We start from the raw sequence: 19376 nt of genomic DNA, 5'->3' as shown, positions 1-19376 counted from the left end.
GAATCAGGAAGAAATAGAAAATATGAACAGACCAATCACAAAGCACTGAAATTGAAACTGTGATAAAAAATCTTCCAACAAACAAAAGCCTAGGACCAGATGGCTTCACAGGCAAATTCTATCAAACATTTAGAGAAGAGCTAACACCTATCCTTCTCAAACTCTTCCAAAATATAGCAGAGGGAGGAACACTCCCAAACTCATTCTACGAGGCCACCAGGACCTTGATACCAAAACCAGACAAGAATGTCACAAAGAAAGAAAACTACAGGCCAATATCACTGATGAACATAGATGCAAAGATCCTCAACAAAATACTAGCAAACAGAATCCAACAGCACATTAAAAGGATCATACACCATGATCAAGTGGGGTTTATTCCAGGAATGCAAGGATTCTTCAATATACGCAAATCAATCAACGTGATACACCATATTAACAAATTGAAGGAGAAAAACCATATGATCATCTCAATAGATGCAGAGAAAGCTTTCGACAAAATTCAACACCCATTTATGATAAAAACCCTACAGAAAGTAGCCATAGAGGGAACTTTCCTCAACATAATAAAGGCCAAATATGACAAACCCACAGCCAACATCATCCTCAATGGTGAAAAACTGAAACCATTTCCACTAAGATCAGGAACAAGACAAGGTTGCCCACTCTCACCACTCTTATTCAACATAGTTTTGGAAGTTTTAGCCACAGCAATCAGAGAAGAAAAAGAAATAAAAGGAATCCAAATCAGAAAAGAAGAAGTAAAGCTGTCACTGTTTGCAGATGACATGATACTATACATAGAGAATCCTAAAGATGCTACCAGAAAACTACTAGAGCTAATCAATGAATTTGGTAAAGTAGCAGGATACAAAATTAATGCACAGAAATCTCTGGCATTCCTATATACTAATGATGAAAAATCTGAAAGTGAAATCAAGAAAACACTCCCATTTACCATTGCAACAAAAAGAATAAAATATCTAGGAATAAACCTACCTAAGGAGACAAAAGACCTGTATGCAGAAAATTATAAGACACTGATGAAAGAAATTAAAGATGATACAAATAGATGGAGAGATATACCATGTTCTTGGATTGGAAGAATCAACATTGTGAAAATGACTCTAATACCCAAAGCAATCTACAGATTCAATGCAATCCCTATCAAACTACCACTGGCATTTTTCACAGAACTAGAACAAAAAATTTCACAATTTGTATGGAAACACAAAAGACCCCAAATAGCCAAAGCAATCTTGAGAACGAAAAATGGAGCTGGAGGAATCAGGCTCCCTGACTTCAGACTATACTACAAAGCTACAGTAATCAAGACAGTATGGTACTGGCACAAAAACAGAAAGATAGATCAATGGAACAGGATAGAAAGCCCAGAGATAAACCCACGCACATATGGTCACCTTATCTTTGATAAAGGAGGCAGGAATGTACAGTGGAGAAAGGACAGTCTCTTCAATAAGTGGTGCTGGGAAAACTGGACAGGGACATGTAAAAGTATGAGCTTAGATCACTCCCTAACACCATACACAAAAATAAACTCAAAATGGATTAAAGACCTAAATGTAAGGCCAGACACTATCAAACTCTTAGAGGAAAACATAGGCAGAACACTCTATGACATAAATCACAGCAAGATCCTTTTTGACCCACCTCCTAGAGAAATGGAAATAAAGACAAAAATAAACACATGGGACCTAATGAAACTTAAAAGCTTTTGCACATCAAAGGAAACCATAAACAAGACCAAAAGACAACCCTTAGAATGGGAGAAAATATTTGCAAATGAAGAAACTGACAAAGGATTAATCTCCAAAATTTATAAGCAGCTCATGCAGCTCAATAACAAAAAAACAAACAACCCAATCCAAAAATGGGCAGAAGACCTAAATAGACATTTCTCCAAAGAAGATATACAGACTGCCAACAAACACATGAAAGGATGCTCAACATCTTTAATCATTAGAGAAATGCAAATCAAAACTACAATGAGATATCATCTCACACCAGTCAGAATGGCCATCATCAAAAAATCTAGAAACAATAAATGCTGGAGAGGGTGTGGAAAAAAGGGAACACTCTTGCACTGCTGGTGGGAATGTGAATTGGTACAGCCACTATGGAGAACAGTATGGGGTTCCTTAAAAAACTACAAATAGGGCTTCCCTGGTGGCGCAGTGGTTGAGAGTCCGCCTGCCGATGCAGGGGACATGGGTTCATGCCCCAGTCCGGGAAGATCCCACATGCCGCGGAGCGGCTGGGCCCGTGAGCCATGGCTGCTGAGCCTGCGCGTCCGGAGCCTGTGCTTCACAACGGGAGAGACCACAACAATGAGAGGCCCGCATACCGCAAAAAAAAAAAAAAAAAAAAACTACAAATAGAACTACCATATGACCCAGCAATCCCACTACTGGGCATATACCCTGAGAAAACCATAATTCAAAAAGAGTCATGTACCAAAATGTTCATAGCAGCCCTATTTACAATAGCCCGGAGATGGAAACAACCTAAGTGTCCATCATCAGATGAATGGATAAAGAAGATGTGGCACATATATACAATGGAATATAACTCAGCTCAGCCATAAAAAGAAACGAAATTGAGCTATTTGTAATGACGTGGATGGACCTAGAGTCTGTCATACAGAGTGAAGTAAGTCAGAAAGAGAAAGACAAATACTGTATGCTGACACATATATATGGAATTTAAGGGAAAAAAATGTCATGAAGAACATAGGGATAAGACAGGAATAAAGACACAGACCTACTAGAGAATGGACTTGAGGATATGGGGAGGGGGAAGGGTAAGCTGTGACAAAGCGAAAGAGAGGCATGGACATATATACACTACCAAACGTAAGGTAGATAGCTAGTGGGAAACAGCCACATACCACAGGGAGATCAGCTCGGTGCTTTGTGACCGCCTGGAGGGGTGGGATAGGGAGGGTGGGTGGGAGACGCAAGAGGGAGAGGATATGGGAACATATGTGTATGTATAACTGATTAATTTTGTTATAAAGCATAAACTAACACACCATTGTTAAGCAATTATACTCCAATAAAGATGTAAAAAAAAAAAAACTAAAAATGATCATTTTTAAGAATTAAAATTCTTGGGCTTCCCTGGTGGCGCAGTGGTTGAGAATCTGCCTGCTAATGCAGGGGGCACGGGTTCGTGCCCTGGTCTGGGAGGATCCCACATGCTGCGGAGCAACTAGGCCCGTGAGCCACAACTACTGAGCCTGCGCGTCTGGAGCCTGTGCTCTGCAACAAGAGAGGCCGTGATAGTGAGAGGCCCGTGCACTGCGATGAAGAGTGGCCCCCGCTTGCCACAACTAGAGATAGCCCTTGCACAGAAACGAAGACCCAACACAGCAAAAATAAATAAAAATAAAATTAATAAACTCCTACCCCCAACATCTTCTTTAAAAAAAAAAAAAGAATTAAAATTCTTTTAACTGTTTTTAAAATCTACCAGAAATTAAGTGTTACATTATTTTCTGAGGCAAAGCAATAAAAAAAAAAAAAAACCCTGTTTGTGTAAAAACCAAACGTTTTTAGGAATACTTTTACAGCTAAAACTAATTTATGTCTGCATATCTTTGCTCAAACTTAATTTATGTTATGTTGTCATCATTTCTGTACTTTCCCTTGAAGAAACTGATTATTCAAATAATGTAAAAGAAAAAAAACGTATTCTTAAGTTAATAACCTTCTCCAATTGATTAGAGTTGCTATATTCAGGCTTTTACTGAATGATAATGCATATACAACTTCCAGTTTGGAGAAAAAACAATTGAGAAGCAAGTTTCTAATATTTAAAAACTGTAATTTACCCTCTCAGACTTCCATCTCTCAAAGGGTGCAATCAAAAACACTGTCCTTGCTAAAAGAGTCAGATAAGCTAAGAAAAAAGTTTCTCTCTAAACCATAATGTCAAGTACTCTGAGCCTGAACTGAGAAAAGCAAAATTTGTTTTATTTTAAATAAAAGATGTCAATGATAGAGGATAGCAATTCCCCTCCCCTTCAAGCAATGCCCAGGCAAAAAGTACAAACCAGATCACACCAGTTCTTACTACGTGACACTACCAGAATCTAAATGTATGTCACAGAAAGGGCACCAATTGAGTCAAGTGGGTGTAATAAATTGTAAAACATCCCAAGAGCATTATTTCGTTAGTTCTATTAGTAATGCCCAATAAACAGCACCTATCAAATAAATGAAAAAGATCAATTTTGTGGGGAAGTAAATTTCATTCTCTCATTTCCAAGAGAACAAGACTAGAAACTGGAAAAGCTTAACAGAGGGAAGAAATGTAAGCATTCTACTATTACCTACTGCTAATAAAATAACATTTTAGAATGTTATTACAACTGACTTCAAAATAAAACAAAGCAAAAACCCCTCTGGGGCTTCCCTGGTGGTGCAGTGGTTGAGAGTCCGCCTGCCGATGCAGGGGACGCGGGTTCGTGCCCCGGTCCAGGAAGATCCCACATGCCGCGGAGCGGCTGGGCCCGTGAGCCATGGCCGCTGAGCCTGCGCTATGCAAGGGGAGGGGCCACCACAGTGAGAGGCCCGCGTACCACAAAAAAAAAAAAAAACCTCTAATTTTAGATTACACGTAGATTCAGATTCAAACTGCTTATTTTTAAAAGCCACTTCTTTTTTTTAAGATTTATATGCCTCAGAGCATGTCAACTGTTCATGCTATTTTATTTTTTACAATTTTTTACTTTTTTTATAAATTTATTTATTTTTATTTATTTATTGGTTTTGGCTGCTTTGAGTCTTCATGGCTGCGTGCACGCTTTTCTCTGGTTGTGGCGAGCAGGGCCTACTCTTCGTTGTGCTGTGCGGGCTTCTCATTGCAGTGGCTTCTTTTGTCACGGAGCTCAGGCTCTAGGCGCGTGGGCCTCAGTAGTTGTGGCACGTGGGCTCAGTAGTTGTGGCTCGTGGGCTCCAGAGCACAGGCTCAGCAGTTGTGGCGCACGGGCTTAGTTGCTCTACGGCATGTGGGATCTTCCCGGACCGGGGCTTGAACCCGTGTCCCCTGCATTGGCAGGGGGATTCCCAACCACTGTGACACCAGGGAAGCTGCCGTGCTATTTTAAATTGTTAACTTTCTTACTAAAAAAAAAAAAAAAAAAAAGTCCTTGCTCACTGACCTAAGAGCTTCCTTTAAAGTTCTCTACAGGCTTGCTCAAAATTTCAGAAAGAGTGACACTTAACCAAGATCCTTTATTAGATTTGGAAGTCAACTTATGGAACAAAGTTAGGGTTCTCCACACAGTATACTTGTTACTAGTACACTTTCAATTTCTTAAAATTCAGAGGGAAAACAAATATTCCCACAGATAAATGTTGCCTTATTTTGCTGAGCGATTTAGTTAACTACAATTAAAACAGTGACTCTTTTGGCCTCAGCCACAGCTAGTATGACATACTGCTAGAGCTGAATGGCCCTGTCAGTTTCTTATTTTAGCACAGCAGGTAGTGCAGGAAAGCCTGCCATATTTGAATGACTGCTAACTATAACACATGAGAAACTGCCCTGATCCATTGTAACATAAAAAACGAATTTCATGACATATGCCCTACCAGGAAACTCAAAATGCTTTATAGATATCTTTACAATGACATTTCAAATACAATAAGGATGTTGGCAGATATTATTTCATGATTACAACAAACAGACATTCAGTAGTGTGGCTACAAACAATCCAATAGTTTATTATCCTGCTTAGTGCAATTCTTAGATATTCTTTCTTTTAATTTACATTTTTAATTAATTTATTTATTTTTAATACAATTTTTAAAGGTAATTTCCATTTACAGTTATTACAACATATTGCTTATATCCCCCCTGTTGTACAATACATCCTTGAGCCTTACACTCAATAGTTTGTGCCTCCCACTCTTCCACCCTTATATTGCCCATGGAAAAAACAAGAACTTTTTCCGTGTTGGTAGAACCCCAAGTTCCATCCTTACAGATAACATGAGGCACTTAACTCTGCAAATTCCCTTGTTTGAAGTTCCAGGTTATGTTACACAAATTGGCTCCCAATGCAATCAGTTTTTGACTTTAACATTCTTTGTATTAAATTTGCTGTACAGTACGGACCAGAAGGTTAGCCCTCTTTAAATTCTACCCCTAAAAATGGATCAAAATGTATTAATATTTTGGAACTTCAGTAAACATTTCAAGGTAATCTTTATAACTTAGAGTCAGTAAACACAATTCTAAATCTTATAAGAAATTACTACATGATATATTCCAAAATCATTTCCTACAGGACAGTGTTACTTCTGAGTCACCACAACCAACTGACATGGTTTTTCATCCATTCAACAAATATATGCTAAGCATATGTTAGGCCCAAACACCCACTGTTCAAGATCCTGAGGAACCACAAGACAGATAAAACATAACAAATGAGGTTCCTGCTCTCATGGAGTTTACAACCACATGGGGGAAAACCATGAGAATGCAGCAAATAAATAAACAAACAAGAACTATTACAAACAGTGCTAAGTGATATACACAGAATTCAAATCTGGTGGTATTATATGACTGAATGGTCACTGTGGATTGGATCATCAGGGAAAGCCTCTCAAAAGAAGTGAATTTAAGCAAAGATGTGAATAGTAAAAACACGATCATGTAAAAATCAAGTAGGAAAACTTTCCAGGTGGAGGACACAGCTAGTGCAAAGGTCACAAGGTAAGAACAAGCAAGGCATGTTTAAGAATAAGAAAGAATCACAATTGTCTGAAGGACAATCACCTCAAGAAGGTGGCAAAGTTCAGATAGGAGGGGTAGGTAGGGGTCATGTCACCAGACTTTGTAAGCCAGGGTAACATATTTTGATTTTATTTTCAGTGAAATGGAAAGCCACTGAAGGAAGCCACATAAAATCTGGAGTTGCATTTACTAAGAATTGGAATCCAACCTGGGAAAAACATGTATGTTCATTAAGTCCATGTATTTGCTTGGTTATAGACTCTGCACTCAATGAAAATTATCCCAAGGCACTGAAGCAGAATTCTAGAGCTAGAAAGGATCTTAAGGAATATAAAGCTATCATTAAACGTGTACGGAAACTGAGGGCCTAAGGAAAAAAGTATCATTCAGATTGCTTCATTATGGCTGAGAGAAATGTCTCCAAAAATAAGTAAGGGCAACTAAGATGGCTGGGATAGATCCTCACCTCAAAGCTGACAATCATAAAATTGTCTTTTTATGTGTTCATAAACTGGACCACCACGGATTAGATACATAGGACTCATCATGGAATTCCTTAAGTCTTTGTGACAGTTTCTGACCTCGATCTAAAGCTGAAAACTTAAATGAGGCCCATACCCAGTAATGTGTTTGGCCAATTCCATTATTCTAATCCCACCTCACTGGGTACACCACAACTTGGAGATTGATTCATCCAATGAATGGTAAGGAACCGTTATGTTCAAGGAAGTACAGTGGAAAATGAAGAACTAGAGTCTAGTAGAAGCTGTAAAACATGTACAGAAAGAGAGACACATATACACAAACACTGAAACATATATTAAACATACACAGCCATAATTCATGCAAGGTAAAAACTGCCAACATGCCTCTCAGAAAATATACACTGAAAACTGCAGGAAATACCACATTGGGTTGAAAGAATCAGAAGGCAGCACGCAAGCTGGTCCTGGAAGGATGGGTGGGATTTACAGGTGGGGAAAAGATTTTAGACAACAGGCACATCAGGGTCAAAAACATAAGTAAACTGCAACAAGGCCCTCAGGACAAGAAATCCAGAGCATTAAGTTTAGAGCAACTATTTCCAATACGAAAATACTCAAATCTGAGCTGCACCTGAAGTTATGTATATTTCCATTCAGTAATGTAAGTTTTGCATCTGTATTTATCATCTTAATTAACACCAAAAAAAGAGTTTTATAACATAAAGAATCTTAAACTTAGGTCAGACTATTATATTTGCTTTCCAAAAGGAATGAAATAGGATTTAAAGATTTTTGAAAACTTGCTTTTCAGTAAACAGACACAGAGCTGGAAAATCACTTACGCTGCTTGGTGCAAAAATGGCAAAGGTATATATTTAAGAAAAAGTGCAAAGTGTTTTAAATTCAGCATCTAAAACCTCAGAACACTGGGTAGACGAGAAAGTGTTGTCAACACCACAATATAAAGCAAGTAATGGTGTTATTTTTTAAAGATTAATCTATGCTACTGTTTTTCTTGAATAATATCCTGCATGACTGCTCTTATCTACAATTAATTTTCTGCCCTTTTGGAAAAGCATTGTTTTAGGGTAATTAATTCACTTGAAAACTGACAAGTAACAATATAATTGGGGGTTTTTAAAAATCTTGTTAAAAGTTCATTATATTTTTAGTAAATCATAGAACTATTTTAACATTCTCCTATCCAACTCAAGGGCAGAACATCAAAAATCAATTATCAAACTAACCACTGTGCTATTCCTAATATGTTTGTTTTCTCTTTTGTGTTTCCTAAATTCACTTTTCATTATAAGATTTAAATTTAAAAACTCCCAACAAAACAGAAGATGGTTTCACAGGTGAATTCTACCAAACATTTAGAGAGTTAACACCTATCCTCTTCAAACTATTCCAAAAATTGCAGAGGAAGGAACACTTCCAAACTCATTTTTTGAGGCCAACATCACCCTGAAACCAAAACCATACAAAGGAGATTGGTTCAAGATGGTAGAGTAGAAGGACGTGCTCTCACTCCCTCTTGCGAGAGCACCGGAATCACGACTAACTGCTGAACAATCATTGACAGGAAGACAGTGGAACTCACCAAAAAGATACCTCACATCCAAAGACAAAGGAGAAGCCACAATGAAATGGTAGGAGGGCTGCAATCACAATAAAATCAAATCCCATAACTGCTGGGTGGGTGACTCACAAACTGGAGAACACTTATACCACAGAAGTCCACACACTGGAGTGAAGGTTCTGAGCCCCACATCAGGCTTCCCAACCTGGGGGTCTGGCAACAGGAGGAGGAATTCCTAGAGAATCAGACTTCGAAGGCTAGCGGGATTTGATTGCAGGACTTAGACAGGACTGGGGGAAACAGAGACTCCACTCATGGAGGGCACACACAAAGTAGTGTGCACATCGGGACCCAGAAGAAGGAGCAGTGACCCCCAGAAATTGAGCCAGACCTACCTGCCAGTGTTGGAGGGTCTCCTGCAGAGGCGGAGGGTGGCTCGGTCTCACCGTGAGGACAAGGACACTGGCAGCAGAAGTTCTGGGAAGTACTCCTTGGCGTGAGCGCTCCCAAAGACCACCATTAGCTCCACCAAAGAGCCTGGGTAGGCTCCAGTGTTGGATCGCCTCAGGTCAAACAACCAGCAGGGAGGGGACGCAGCCCCACCCATTAGCAGACAAGCGGATTAAAGTTTTACTGAGCTCTGCTCACCAGAGCAACAGCCAGCTCTACCCACCACCAGTCCTTCCCATCAGGAAACTTACACAAGCGTCTTAGATAGCCTCATCCACCAGAGGGCAGACAGCAGAAGCAAGAAGAACTACAATCCTGCAGCCTGTGGAACAAAAACCACATTCACAGAAAGACAGACAAGATGAAAAGGCAGAGGGCTATGTACCAGATGAATGAACAAGACAAAAGCCCAGAAAAACTAATAAGTGAAGTTGAGATATGCAAACTTCCAGAAAAAGAATTCAGAATAATGATAGTGAAGATGATCCAGGACCTCAGAAAAAGAATGGAGGCAAAGATCAAGAGGATGCAAGAAATGTTTAACAAAGATCTAGAAGAATTAAAGAACAAACAAACAGATGTACAATACAATAACTGAAATGAAAAATACACTAGAAGGAATCAATAGCAGAATAACTGAGGCAGAAGAACGGATAAGTGACCTGGAAGACAGAATGGTGGAATTCACTGCTGCCAGAACAGAATAAAGAAAAAAGAGTGAAAATAAATGAAGACAGCCTAAGAGACCTCTGGGAAAACATTAAAGGCAACAATATTCACATTATAGGGGTCCGAGAAGGAGAAGAGAGAGAGAAAGGACCAGAGAAAATATTTGAAGAGATTATAGTCAAAAACTTCCCTAAAATGGGAAAGGAAATAGCCACCTAAGTCCAGAAAGTGCAGAGAGTCCCATACAGGATAAACCTAAGAAGAAACATGCCGAGACACATAGTAATCAAAAATTAAAGACAAAGAAAAATTACTGAAAGCAGCAAGGGAAAAGTGACAAATAATATACAGGGGAACCCCCATAAGGTTAACAGCAGATTTCTTAGCAGAAACTTTACAAGCCAGAAGGGAGTGGCATGATATACTTAAAGTGATGAAAGGGAAGAACCTACAACGAAGATTACCCTACCCAGCAAGGATCTCATTCAGATTCGATGGAGAAATCAAAAGCTTTACAGACAAGCAAAAGCTAAGAGAAATCAGCACCACCAAACCAGCTCTACAACAAATGCTAAAGGAACTTCTCTAAGTGGGAAACACAAGAGAAGAAGAGGACCTAAAAAAACAAACCCAAAACAATTAAGAAAATGGTCATAGGAACATACATATCGATAATTAAACATGAATGGATTAAATGCTCGAACCAAAAGATACAGGCTTGCTGAATGGAAACAAAAACAAGATCCATATATATGCTGCCTACAAGAGACCCACTTCAGACCTAGGGACACATACAGACTGAGTGTGAGGGGATGGAAAAAGGTATTCCATGCAAATGGAAATCAAAAGAAAGCTGGAGTAGCAATACTCATGTCAGATAAAATAGACTTTAAAATAAAGAATGTTACAAGAGACAAGGAAGGACACTACATAATGATCAAGGGATCAATCCAAGAAGAAGATATAACAATGATAAATATATATGCACCCAACATAGGAGCAACTCAATACATAAGGCTACTGCTAACAGCTATAAAAGAGGAAATCAATAGTAACACAATAATAGTGTGGGACTTTAACACCTCACTTACACCAATGGACAGATCATCCAAACAGAAAATTAATAAGGAAACACAAGCGTTAAATGATACGACAGACCAGATACACTTAACTGATATTTATAGGACATTCCATCCAAAAACATCAGATTACACTTTCTTCTCAAGTGCACATGGAACATTCTCCAGGATAGATCACATCTTGGGTCACAAATCAAGCCTCAGTAAATTTAAGAAAATTGAAATCATATCAAGCATCGTTTCTGACCACAAAGCTATGAGATTAGAAATCAATTACAGGGAAAAAAATGTAAAAAACACAAACACAGGGAGGCTAAACAACATTTTACTAAATAACCAAGAGATCACTGAAGAAATCAAAGAGGAAATCAAAAAATACCTACTGACAAATGACAATGAAAACATGACGGTCCAAAACCTATGGGATGTGGCAAAAGCAGTTCTAAGAGGGAAGTTTATAGCTATACAAGCCTACCTCAAGAAACAAGAAAAATCTCAAATAAACAATCTAACCTTACACCTAAAGGAACTAGAGAAAGAAGAACAAACAAAACCCAAAGTTAGCAGAAGGAAAGAAATCATAAAGATCAGAGCAGAAATAAATGAAACAGAAACAAAGAAAACAATAGCAAAGATCAATAAAACTAAAAGCTGGTTCTTTGAGAAGATAAACAAAATTGATAAACCATTAGCCAGACTCATCAAGAAAAAGAGGGAGAGGACTCAAATCAATAAAATTAGAAATGAAAAAGGAGAAGTTACAACAGACACTGCAGAAATACAAAGCATCCTAAGAGACTACTACAAGCAACTCTATGACAATAAAATGGACAACCTGGAAGAAATGGACAAATTCTTAGAAAGGTATAACCTTCCAAGACTGAACCAGGAAGAAATAGAAAATACGAACAAACCAATCACAAGTAATGAAATTGAAACTGTGATTAAAAATCTTCCAACAAACAAAAGTCCAGGACCACATGGCTTCACAGGTGAATTCTATCAAACATTTAGAGAAGATCTAACACCCATCCTTCTCAAACTCTTCCAAAAACTTGCAGAGGAAGGAACACTCCCAAACTCATTCTATGAGGCCACCATCACCCTGATACCAAAACCAGACAAAGATACTACAAAAAAAGAAAATTACAGACCAGTATCACTGATGATTATAGATGCAAAAATCCTCAACAAAATACTAGAAAACAGAATCCAGCAACACATGAAAAGGATCATACACCATGATCAAGTAGGATTTATCCCAGGGATGCAAGCATTCTTCAATATATGCAAATCAATCAATGTGATACACCGTATTAACAAATTGAAGAATAAAAACCATATGATCATCTTAATAGATGCAGAAAAAGGTTTTGACAAAATTCGACACTGATTTATGATAAATCTCTCCAGAAAGTGGGCATAGAGGGAACCTACTTCAACATAATAAAGGCCATATATGACAAACCCACATCAAACATCATTCTCAATGGTGAAAAACTGAAAGCATTTCTTCTAAGATCAGGAACAAGACAAGGATGTCCACTCTCACCACTATTATTCAACATAGTTTTGGACGTCCTAGTCACGGCACTCAGAGAAGAAAAAGAAATAAAAGGAATACAAATTGGAAAAGAAGAAATAAAACTGTCACTGTCTGCAGATGACATGATACTATATAGAGAGAATCCTAAAGATGCCACCAGAAAACTACTAGAGCTAATAAAGGAATTTGGTAAAGTTGCAGGATACAAAATTAATGCACAGAAATCACCTGCATTCCTATACACTAATGATGAAAAACCTGAAAGAGAAATTAAGGAAACACTCCCATTTACCACTGCAACAAAAAGGATAAAATACCTAGGAATAAACCTACCTAGGGAGACAAAAGACCTGTATGCAGAAAACTATAAGACACTGATGAAAGAAATTAAAGATGATACGAACAGATGGAGAAATATACCATGTTCTTCAACTGGAAGAATCAATATTGTGAAAATGACTATACTACCCAAAGCAACCTACAGATTCAATGCAATCCCTATGAAATTACCAATGGCATTTTTTACAGAACTAGAACAAAAAAAATCTTAAAATTTGTATGGAGACACAAAAGACCCCAAATACCCAAAGCAGTTTTGAGGGGAAAAAAAATGGAGCTGGAGGAATCAAACTCCCTGACTTCAGAATATACTACAAAGCTACAGTAATCAAGATAATATGGTACTGGCACAAAAACAGAAATACAGATCAATGGAACAAGATAGGAAGCCCAGAGATAAACCCACGCACCTATGGTCAACTAATCTATGACAAAGGAGGCAAGGATATATAGTGGAGAAAAGACAGTCTCTTCAATAACTGGTGCTGGGAAAACTGGACAGCTACATGTGAAAGAATGAAATTAGAACACTCCCTTACACCATACACAGAAATAAACTCAAAATGGATTAAAGACCTAAATGTAAGACCAGACACTATAAAACTCTTAGAGGAACACATAGGAAGAACACTCTGACATAAATCACAGCAAGATCTTTTTTGATCCACCTCCTAGAGTAATGTAAATAAAAACAAAACTAAACAAATGGGACCTAATGAAACTTAAAAGCTTTTGCACAGCAAAGGAAACCATAAACAAGACAAAAAGACAGCCCTCACAATGGGAGAAAATAGTTGCAAACGAATCAACGGACAAAGGATTAATCTCCAAAATATATAAATTTGCAGCTCAATATTTAAAAAACGCAGCTCAATATTAAAAAAACAAACAACCCAATCCAAAAGATTTAGAAGACCTAAATAGAAGACCTAAATAGACATTTTCCAAAGAAGACATACAGATGGCCAAGAAGCACATGAAAAGCTGCTCAACATCACTAATTATTAGAGAAATGCAAATCAAAACTACAATGAGGTATCACCTCACCAGTTAGAAAGCGCATCATCAGAAAATCTGCAAACAACAAATGCTGGAGAGGGAGTGGTGAAAAGGGAACCCTCTTGCACTGTTGGTGGGAATGTAAATTGATACAACCACTATGGAGAACAGTATGGAGGTTCCTTAAAAAAATGAAAAATAGAACTACCATATGACTCAGCAATCCCACTACTGGGCATATACCCAGAGAAAAGCATAATTCAAAAAGACACATGCACCCCAATGTTCTTTGCAGCACTATTTACAATAGCCAGGTCATGGAAGCAACCTAAATGCCCATCGACAGACGAATGGATAAAGAAGATGTGGTACTTATATATACAATGGAATATTACTCAGCCATAAAAAAGGAACGAAATTGGGTCATTTGTAGAGACGTGGACGCATATAGAGACTGTCATACAGAGTGAAGTAAGTCAGAAAGAGGAAAACAAATATCGTATATTAATGCATATATGTGGAACCTAGAAAAATGGTACAGATGAACCGGTTTGCATGGCAGAAATTGAGACACAGATGTAGAGAACAAACGTATGGACACCGAGGGGGTAAAGCAGTGGGGGGTGGGGGTGGGGGTGTGATGAATTGGGAGATTGGGATTGACATGTGTACACTGATGTGTATAAAACTGATGACTAATAAGAACCTGCTGTATAAAAAAATAAAGAGAATAAAGTTCAAAAATTTTTTAAAAATACAAAGATATCACAAAAAAAGGAAATTACAGGCCAATATCACTGATGAACATAGACGCAAAAATCCTCAACAAAATACTAGCAAACCAAGTCCAACAATACATTAAAAGGATCATACACCATGATCAGGTGGAATTTATCCCAGGGATGCAAGGATTTTTCAATATCTTCAAATCAGTCAATAGTGTCAGCTTCCCTAAGGAAGGAGGCCTGGGACACCCACAGCTTCCTAAGAGCAGCTCTAGATTTAGCAGACTCTCCAGGGACATGTGCTTTCATCATCACAGGAAGAGGCAAGCACCATAGCGCTTAGGAACAGCAAAATTAGTTCCATTAGAACCCATTTAGATCTCCCTGAAAGGACAAGTTCCACCATAGGAGGGTCCAATGTCCCCTTCTCCCCTTACCTTCTCACAGAAGTGGCAAAGAGAGATGTACTCTCTGTGTGCTTCTCCTTTACCTTCTTTTATGACTAAAATGTAGGTAAAACCACACTGAAAACAGAAGTCCAGCATCACTGGGATAAACAGTCTCAGGTTCCCTCTATCATGTGTCTGATGAGATTCAGCCCAGACGGCCTGAATCTCATACCTCATCTTCATATTTCCTCTATCTCTTAGAAGCCCAAATGAGAAACGACCCTAATGCAAATTAACAAAGGTGTTTGTGAGAAATACTAGATTTAAAGTTGCTGGGAGAGGACATAACAATTTTCTTCCTTAAAAATTACACATATTGGGACTTCCCTGGTGGTACAGTGGTCAAGACTTCGCACTCCCAATGCAGGGGGCCCGGGTTCGATCCCTGGTCAGGGACTAAATCCCGAATGCTGCAACTAAAAGATTCCCTCATGCCACAACTAAAGATTCCACGTGCCACAGCTAAAGATCCCGCATGTAGCAAGAAGATCCCAAGACCCACAACTAAGACCCGGGGAGGCCAAATAAATAAATATATATATATATTTTAAAATTATACATATTACCAGTAGGTATTTTGCTTCTTGCCTGTTCCGTATAAAGCATTGGTATGTGGCACTTATGGGCACATGCACACATATACACACGTAGATGATTATTTAACCTACTTTAAGAAAATGTAGTATTACAAATGTGTGTTCTGAAATAAAAATTTTAAATGTGTATTAAATGAGAAACGTTCACAATTTTTAAACCTTACAATGAATTTTTTGGGAGAAAAAAATCAAACCCACTTACCAATAAATATAAGACTCCATGGCCTCATATATTCAAGCAACTTCTTAAGATAACAAAACTTTGGGGACTTTCCCAGTGGTCCAGTGGGTTAAGACCCTGCCTTCCAATGCAGGGCACCCGGTTTCCATCCCTGATTGGGGAACGAAGATCCCACATGGAACTAAGACCCCACATGCCACGAGGTGAAGGTATCTTAGAGATATATTTGCCAAAGGCAAGGAAACCAAAAGCAAGGAAGAATACTCTGATAAGCAACCACTGTAACAGAAGGAAAAGCCAGAAAGCCATCATCACTAGGATGACTGAATCCAAGGGCTGAGCAGCTCATATAAAAATGGCAAGATGATTCTAGGGTGCAGAATCCTATCTGCACCCCAGGAGTACCATCCCAAGGGATACTATGAAACAAATGTGAATATGAACATGAGTTCAAGTTAAAGAAATCAAGGTATATGAATGAGGTTTAGTATTTAAAAGCACAAGTAGGGGCTCCCCTGGTGGCACAGTGGTTAAGAATCCGCCTGCCAATGCAGGGGACATGCGTTCGAGCCCTGCTCCGCGAAGATCCCACATGCCGCAGAGCAACTAAGCCTGTGCGCCACAACTACTGAGCCCACGTGCCACAACTACTGATGCCCGCGCACCTAGAGCCCGTGCTCTGCAACAAGAGAAGCCACCACAATGAGAAGCCCGCACACCACAAAGAAGAGTAGCCCCCGCTCGCCGCAACTAGAGAAAGCCCACACGCAGCAACAAAGACCCAATGCAGCCAAAAATAAATAAATTAAAAAAATAAAAAATAAAAGCACAAGTACCTAACAAAATGACATTATCTCAAACATTCTAAAAATTGTTTTAGTGCAGTTAACAACACAGAGGAAAATGCATTTCCAGACCCCTGACTCCCGGAGTATGTAAATCACATATTAGGCAGAATACATACGCATTCATTCAAGACTGTAAGGATTTCCCAAATTACTATGAAATTTTAAAAAAGAAAAGATCTTTCTAACGAGTCCCACAACTATTTCCAGACTTCAAGAACTGTAACCCTTCCTGCAAAATATACTTTGCGTTTTTGATTTGTCTCCGGAGTGTCACTGTTGGTGTGAGTTTTCTCTGTGGTTGTTTTTTAATGATTCAGTTGTCTGGCCTCAAGTTTAAGATCCTGTTTAATTACCTTCTGCACTTACGACCGTGGAGAGGAGACACGACGGGGCTCACTTCTTAGCATGTGGAGCTTTATCTAAGATTCTGAACGTGACTAGTTACCAACGCCTTATGCAGACGGGGAGAAGGGAGAGAGAAGGGCTAAGACCATTTAAAACCATTATAAATTCCAGGTTTCCTATCTCTCCTTTCGTCCCTTTGACATTCCGTCTGGTAACCTGACACGTCATCCACAGCCCTGATAGTACCTTCGAGAAACCCTCTCCCCGTCTAAGAGAGACGCCTCTTCGCCCGCAACTCAGGGGGCTCACAGGCGGGCAGTCCCGGCCCCAGGTGCGGGGTCGACTCCTTCTGGGGGCTTCGCCGCTGGGCACCCCTGAGCAGTACCCTCACGGGGGCGCCCGCGACCGGCCGAGTCGCGCCGGGATCTGGAGGCACGCCTCGTCCGACTACACTTCGGACGCTCTGCACCCGCAGCCGACAGCGTGTGAGGAAGGACACGGTACAAATCTGAGGAGCCCTCGGGGTTCACGTGCAGACAGCCAGGGGGGCGTCCGCGGGGACTCCCTCCCTCCCGACCTCCGTCTCCTCTGTCGCCGCCCGACGAGCACCTCTGGCGCAGGAGCGGCAGCCGCCGGCCGGGCCCGCCTGCCGGCGCGGCTCCTCCTCCGCGGGGTCGCCGGGCCGCGGAGCCACGAAGGCCGCCAGCCGCCCTCGCACGCCCCGTCTACCCCGCCAGCCGAGGCGCCGCGTCCTTGGCGAGTGGCCTCGGGCATCCGGTGCGCGGGACCCGGCGCGTCCTCGAGCGCGCGCCCGGCCGCCCTCGCTGGTCGCGGCCCCGGGCGAGTTGCACTAACTTTCCGGGGCGGGGGAGGGGCGAGCGCCGCGGGCCCGGCTGCCCGGGCCTTACCTGTGCTCAAATTGTCGTTGATTTTCAAGGGCACCCGCAGGATGTAGACCAGGAAGAGGACGATGAAGAACCATACGGTCCAGAGATAAGTCCAAGACCAAACTATGCAGGACTTGAGCTGCTCCAGAAAGCCCGTGCCCGCTTCAGCCATTTTTCCGGCGCTGCTCTCTGCTGCCGCGGCTCTCGGTGTCTGCAGGGATGATTCACCGGCCCGGAGGCGCCGCTCGCGCCGCCGCCGCCGCCGCGGCCCCGGCGCCCCCGGAGCTCGCCCGCCGCCCGGGACGCGGGCGCGGCGGGAAATCGCGCGCGGGCCGCGGGCGCGCTTGCCTTTTTTTCCCAGCCTTAATGCTAACTCTCTGAAGGCCCCCACAAGTGGCTTTCGTGGAAGGATCACGTGGCCGTTGCCCCTCACGTTCTGATGCCATTTATATTATGCTAATATTTAGAAAGACAAGCCAAGTGGCGCGCTGAGGGAAACTCTTGACATATGTTGAGGGTTTCCTGTATGTCAGGCACTGTTCCAAGGTCTGTTTAATCTCACCTAATTCCTTCAACAATCTCCATTATATAGATAAGGGAAACTGAGGCACAAAGTGACTAAGCACTTTACCTTCAGCTCGAGCCAAAATTCATTTGCAGTATGATGGATGCCAGCGAACGAGGTCTTAAACCCAACGCTCTACTCCTTTCTCTCAGAATTTAGGTTCAGAGGGATGAATAAACCCGGAGCAACTAGAAAAAAATTAGATGTGCTCCTGTCACTGGTTAGTAGGCCTGAAGATAAATCATTCTGTTAAGCAAGATTTGGGTTGCACACTATTTACCTTTATTTTGTCTTCCTTGAAGCCGCACAGGGGGTTTCCAAAGACATCTTGACAAGAAGAATGTTTATCTTCCAATCTGGGGGGTGATGACAGATCAAACAACTCTCAGCCTGTTTTTAATATAAACAATTCTCCGGGATAATTTTGGCTTACTCTGAACTGGCTACTTTAAACAAGAAGTAAATTATAAACGTTTTTTGTCTGTACTGAATGAAACGTCGCCTTTACCAAATGAAAATTTAAAGTCTGTTTCTGTCCATAAATAATTTCACTTTCTATGTATTGGATAGTAATAAAGCGATGGCAGTTAACCCAATCTACAGCCAAGACATTTTTAAAATTCTGAGCATTCAAGAGAATATTTTATTATAAATATTGTTTTGCTTACTTGTCGTTTCCTGCATAATAAAACAAGCTCCTTTAACTTTTTACATGTATTTTATGTATTATGGCATACATAATAGAACTACTCTTACATTTTCACTAATTCCAATCTCACTCTCAGCTACTGGTTTCTCCATATATATTTGATCTACTAGAGCGGTGAGACAGGCAAGGATAAGAGAAATTGACACACACATACTTT

The 19376-nt window shown here is 40.4% G+C and overlaps 1 protein-coding gene across 5 annotated transcripts in view; it reads right to left on the bottom strand.

Moving 5' to 3' along the window:
* The window catches only part of ST7 (suppression of tumorigenicity 7), a gene marked incomplete at both ends in the record, with an annotated part of 268832 nt that extends 250715 nt beyond the window's left edge, over positions 1-18117 (bottom strand). For all 5 annotated transcript variants that reach the window (XM_079710992.1, XM_079710993.1, XM_079710995.1 and 2 more), the window contains one exon: positions 17967-18117. In XM_079710992.1, the coding sequence (XP_079567118.1) occupies positions 17967-18117 (151 nt within the window). The remainder of the gene's footprint in view (positions 1-17966) is intronic.
* Positions 18118-19376: the final 1259 nt, after the last annotated feature.

The sequence above is a fragment of the Hyperoodon ampullatus genome, assembly GCF_949752795.1.
Source record: "Hyperoodon ampullatus genome assembly, chromosome: 9".
In the NCBI taxonomy this organism is placed as follows: Eukaryota; Metazoa; Chordata; class Mammalia; order Artiodactyla; family Ziphiidae; genus Hyperoodon; species Hyperoodon ampullatus.
This window is presented reverse-complemented; position numbering and strand designations above follow the sequence as displayed.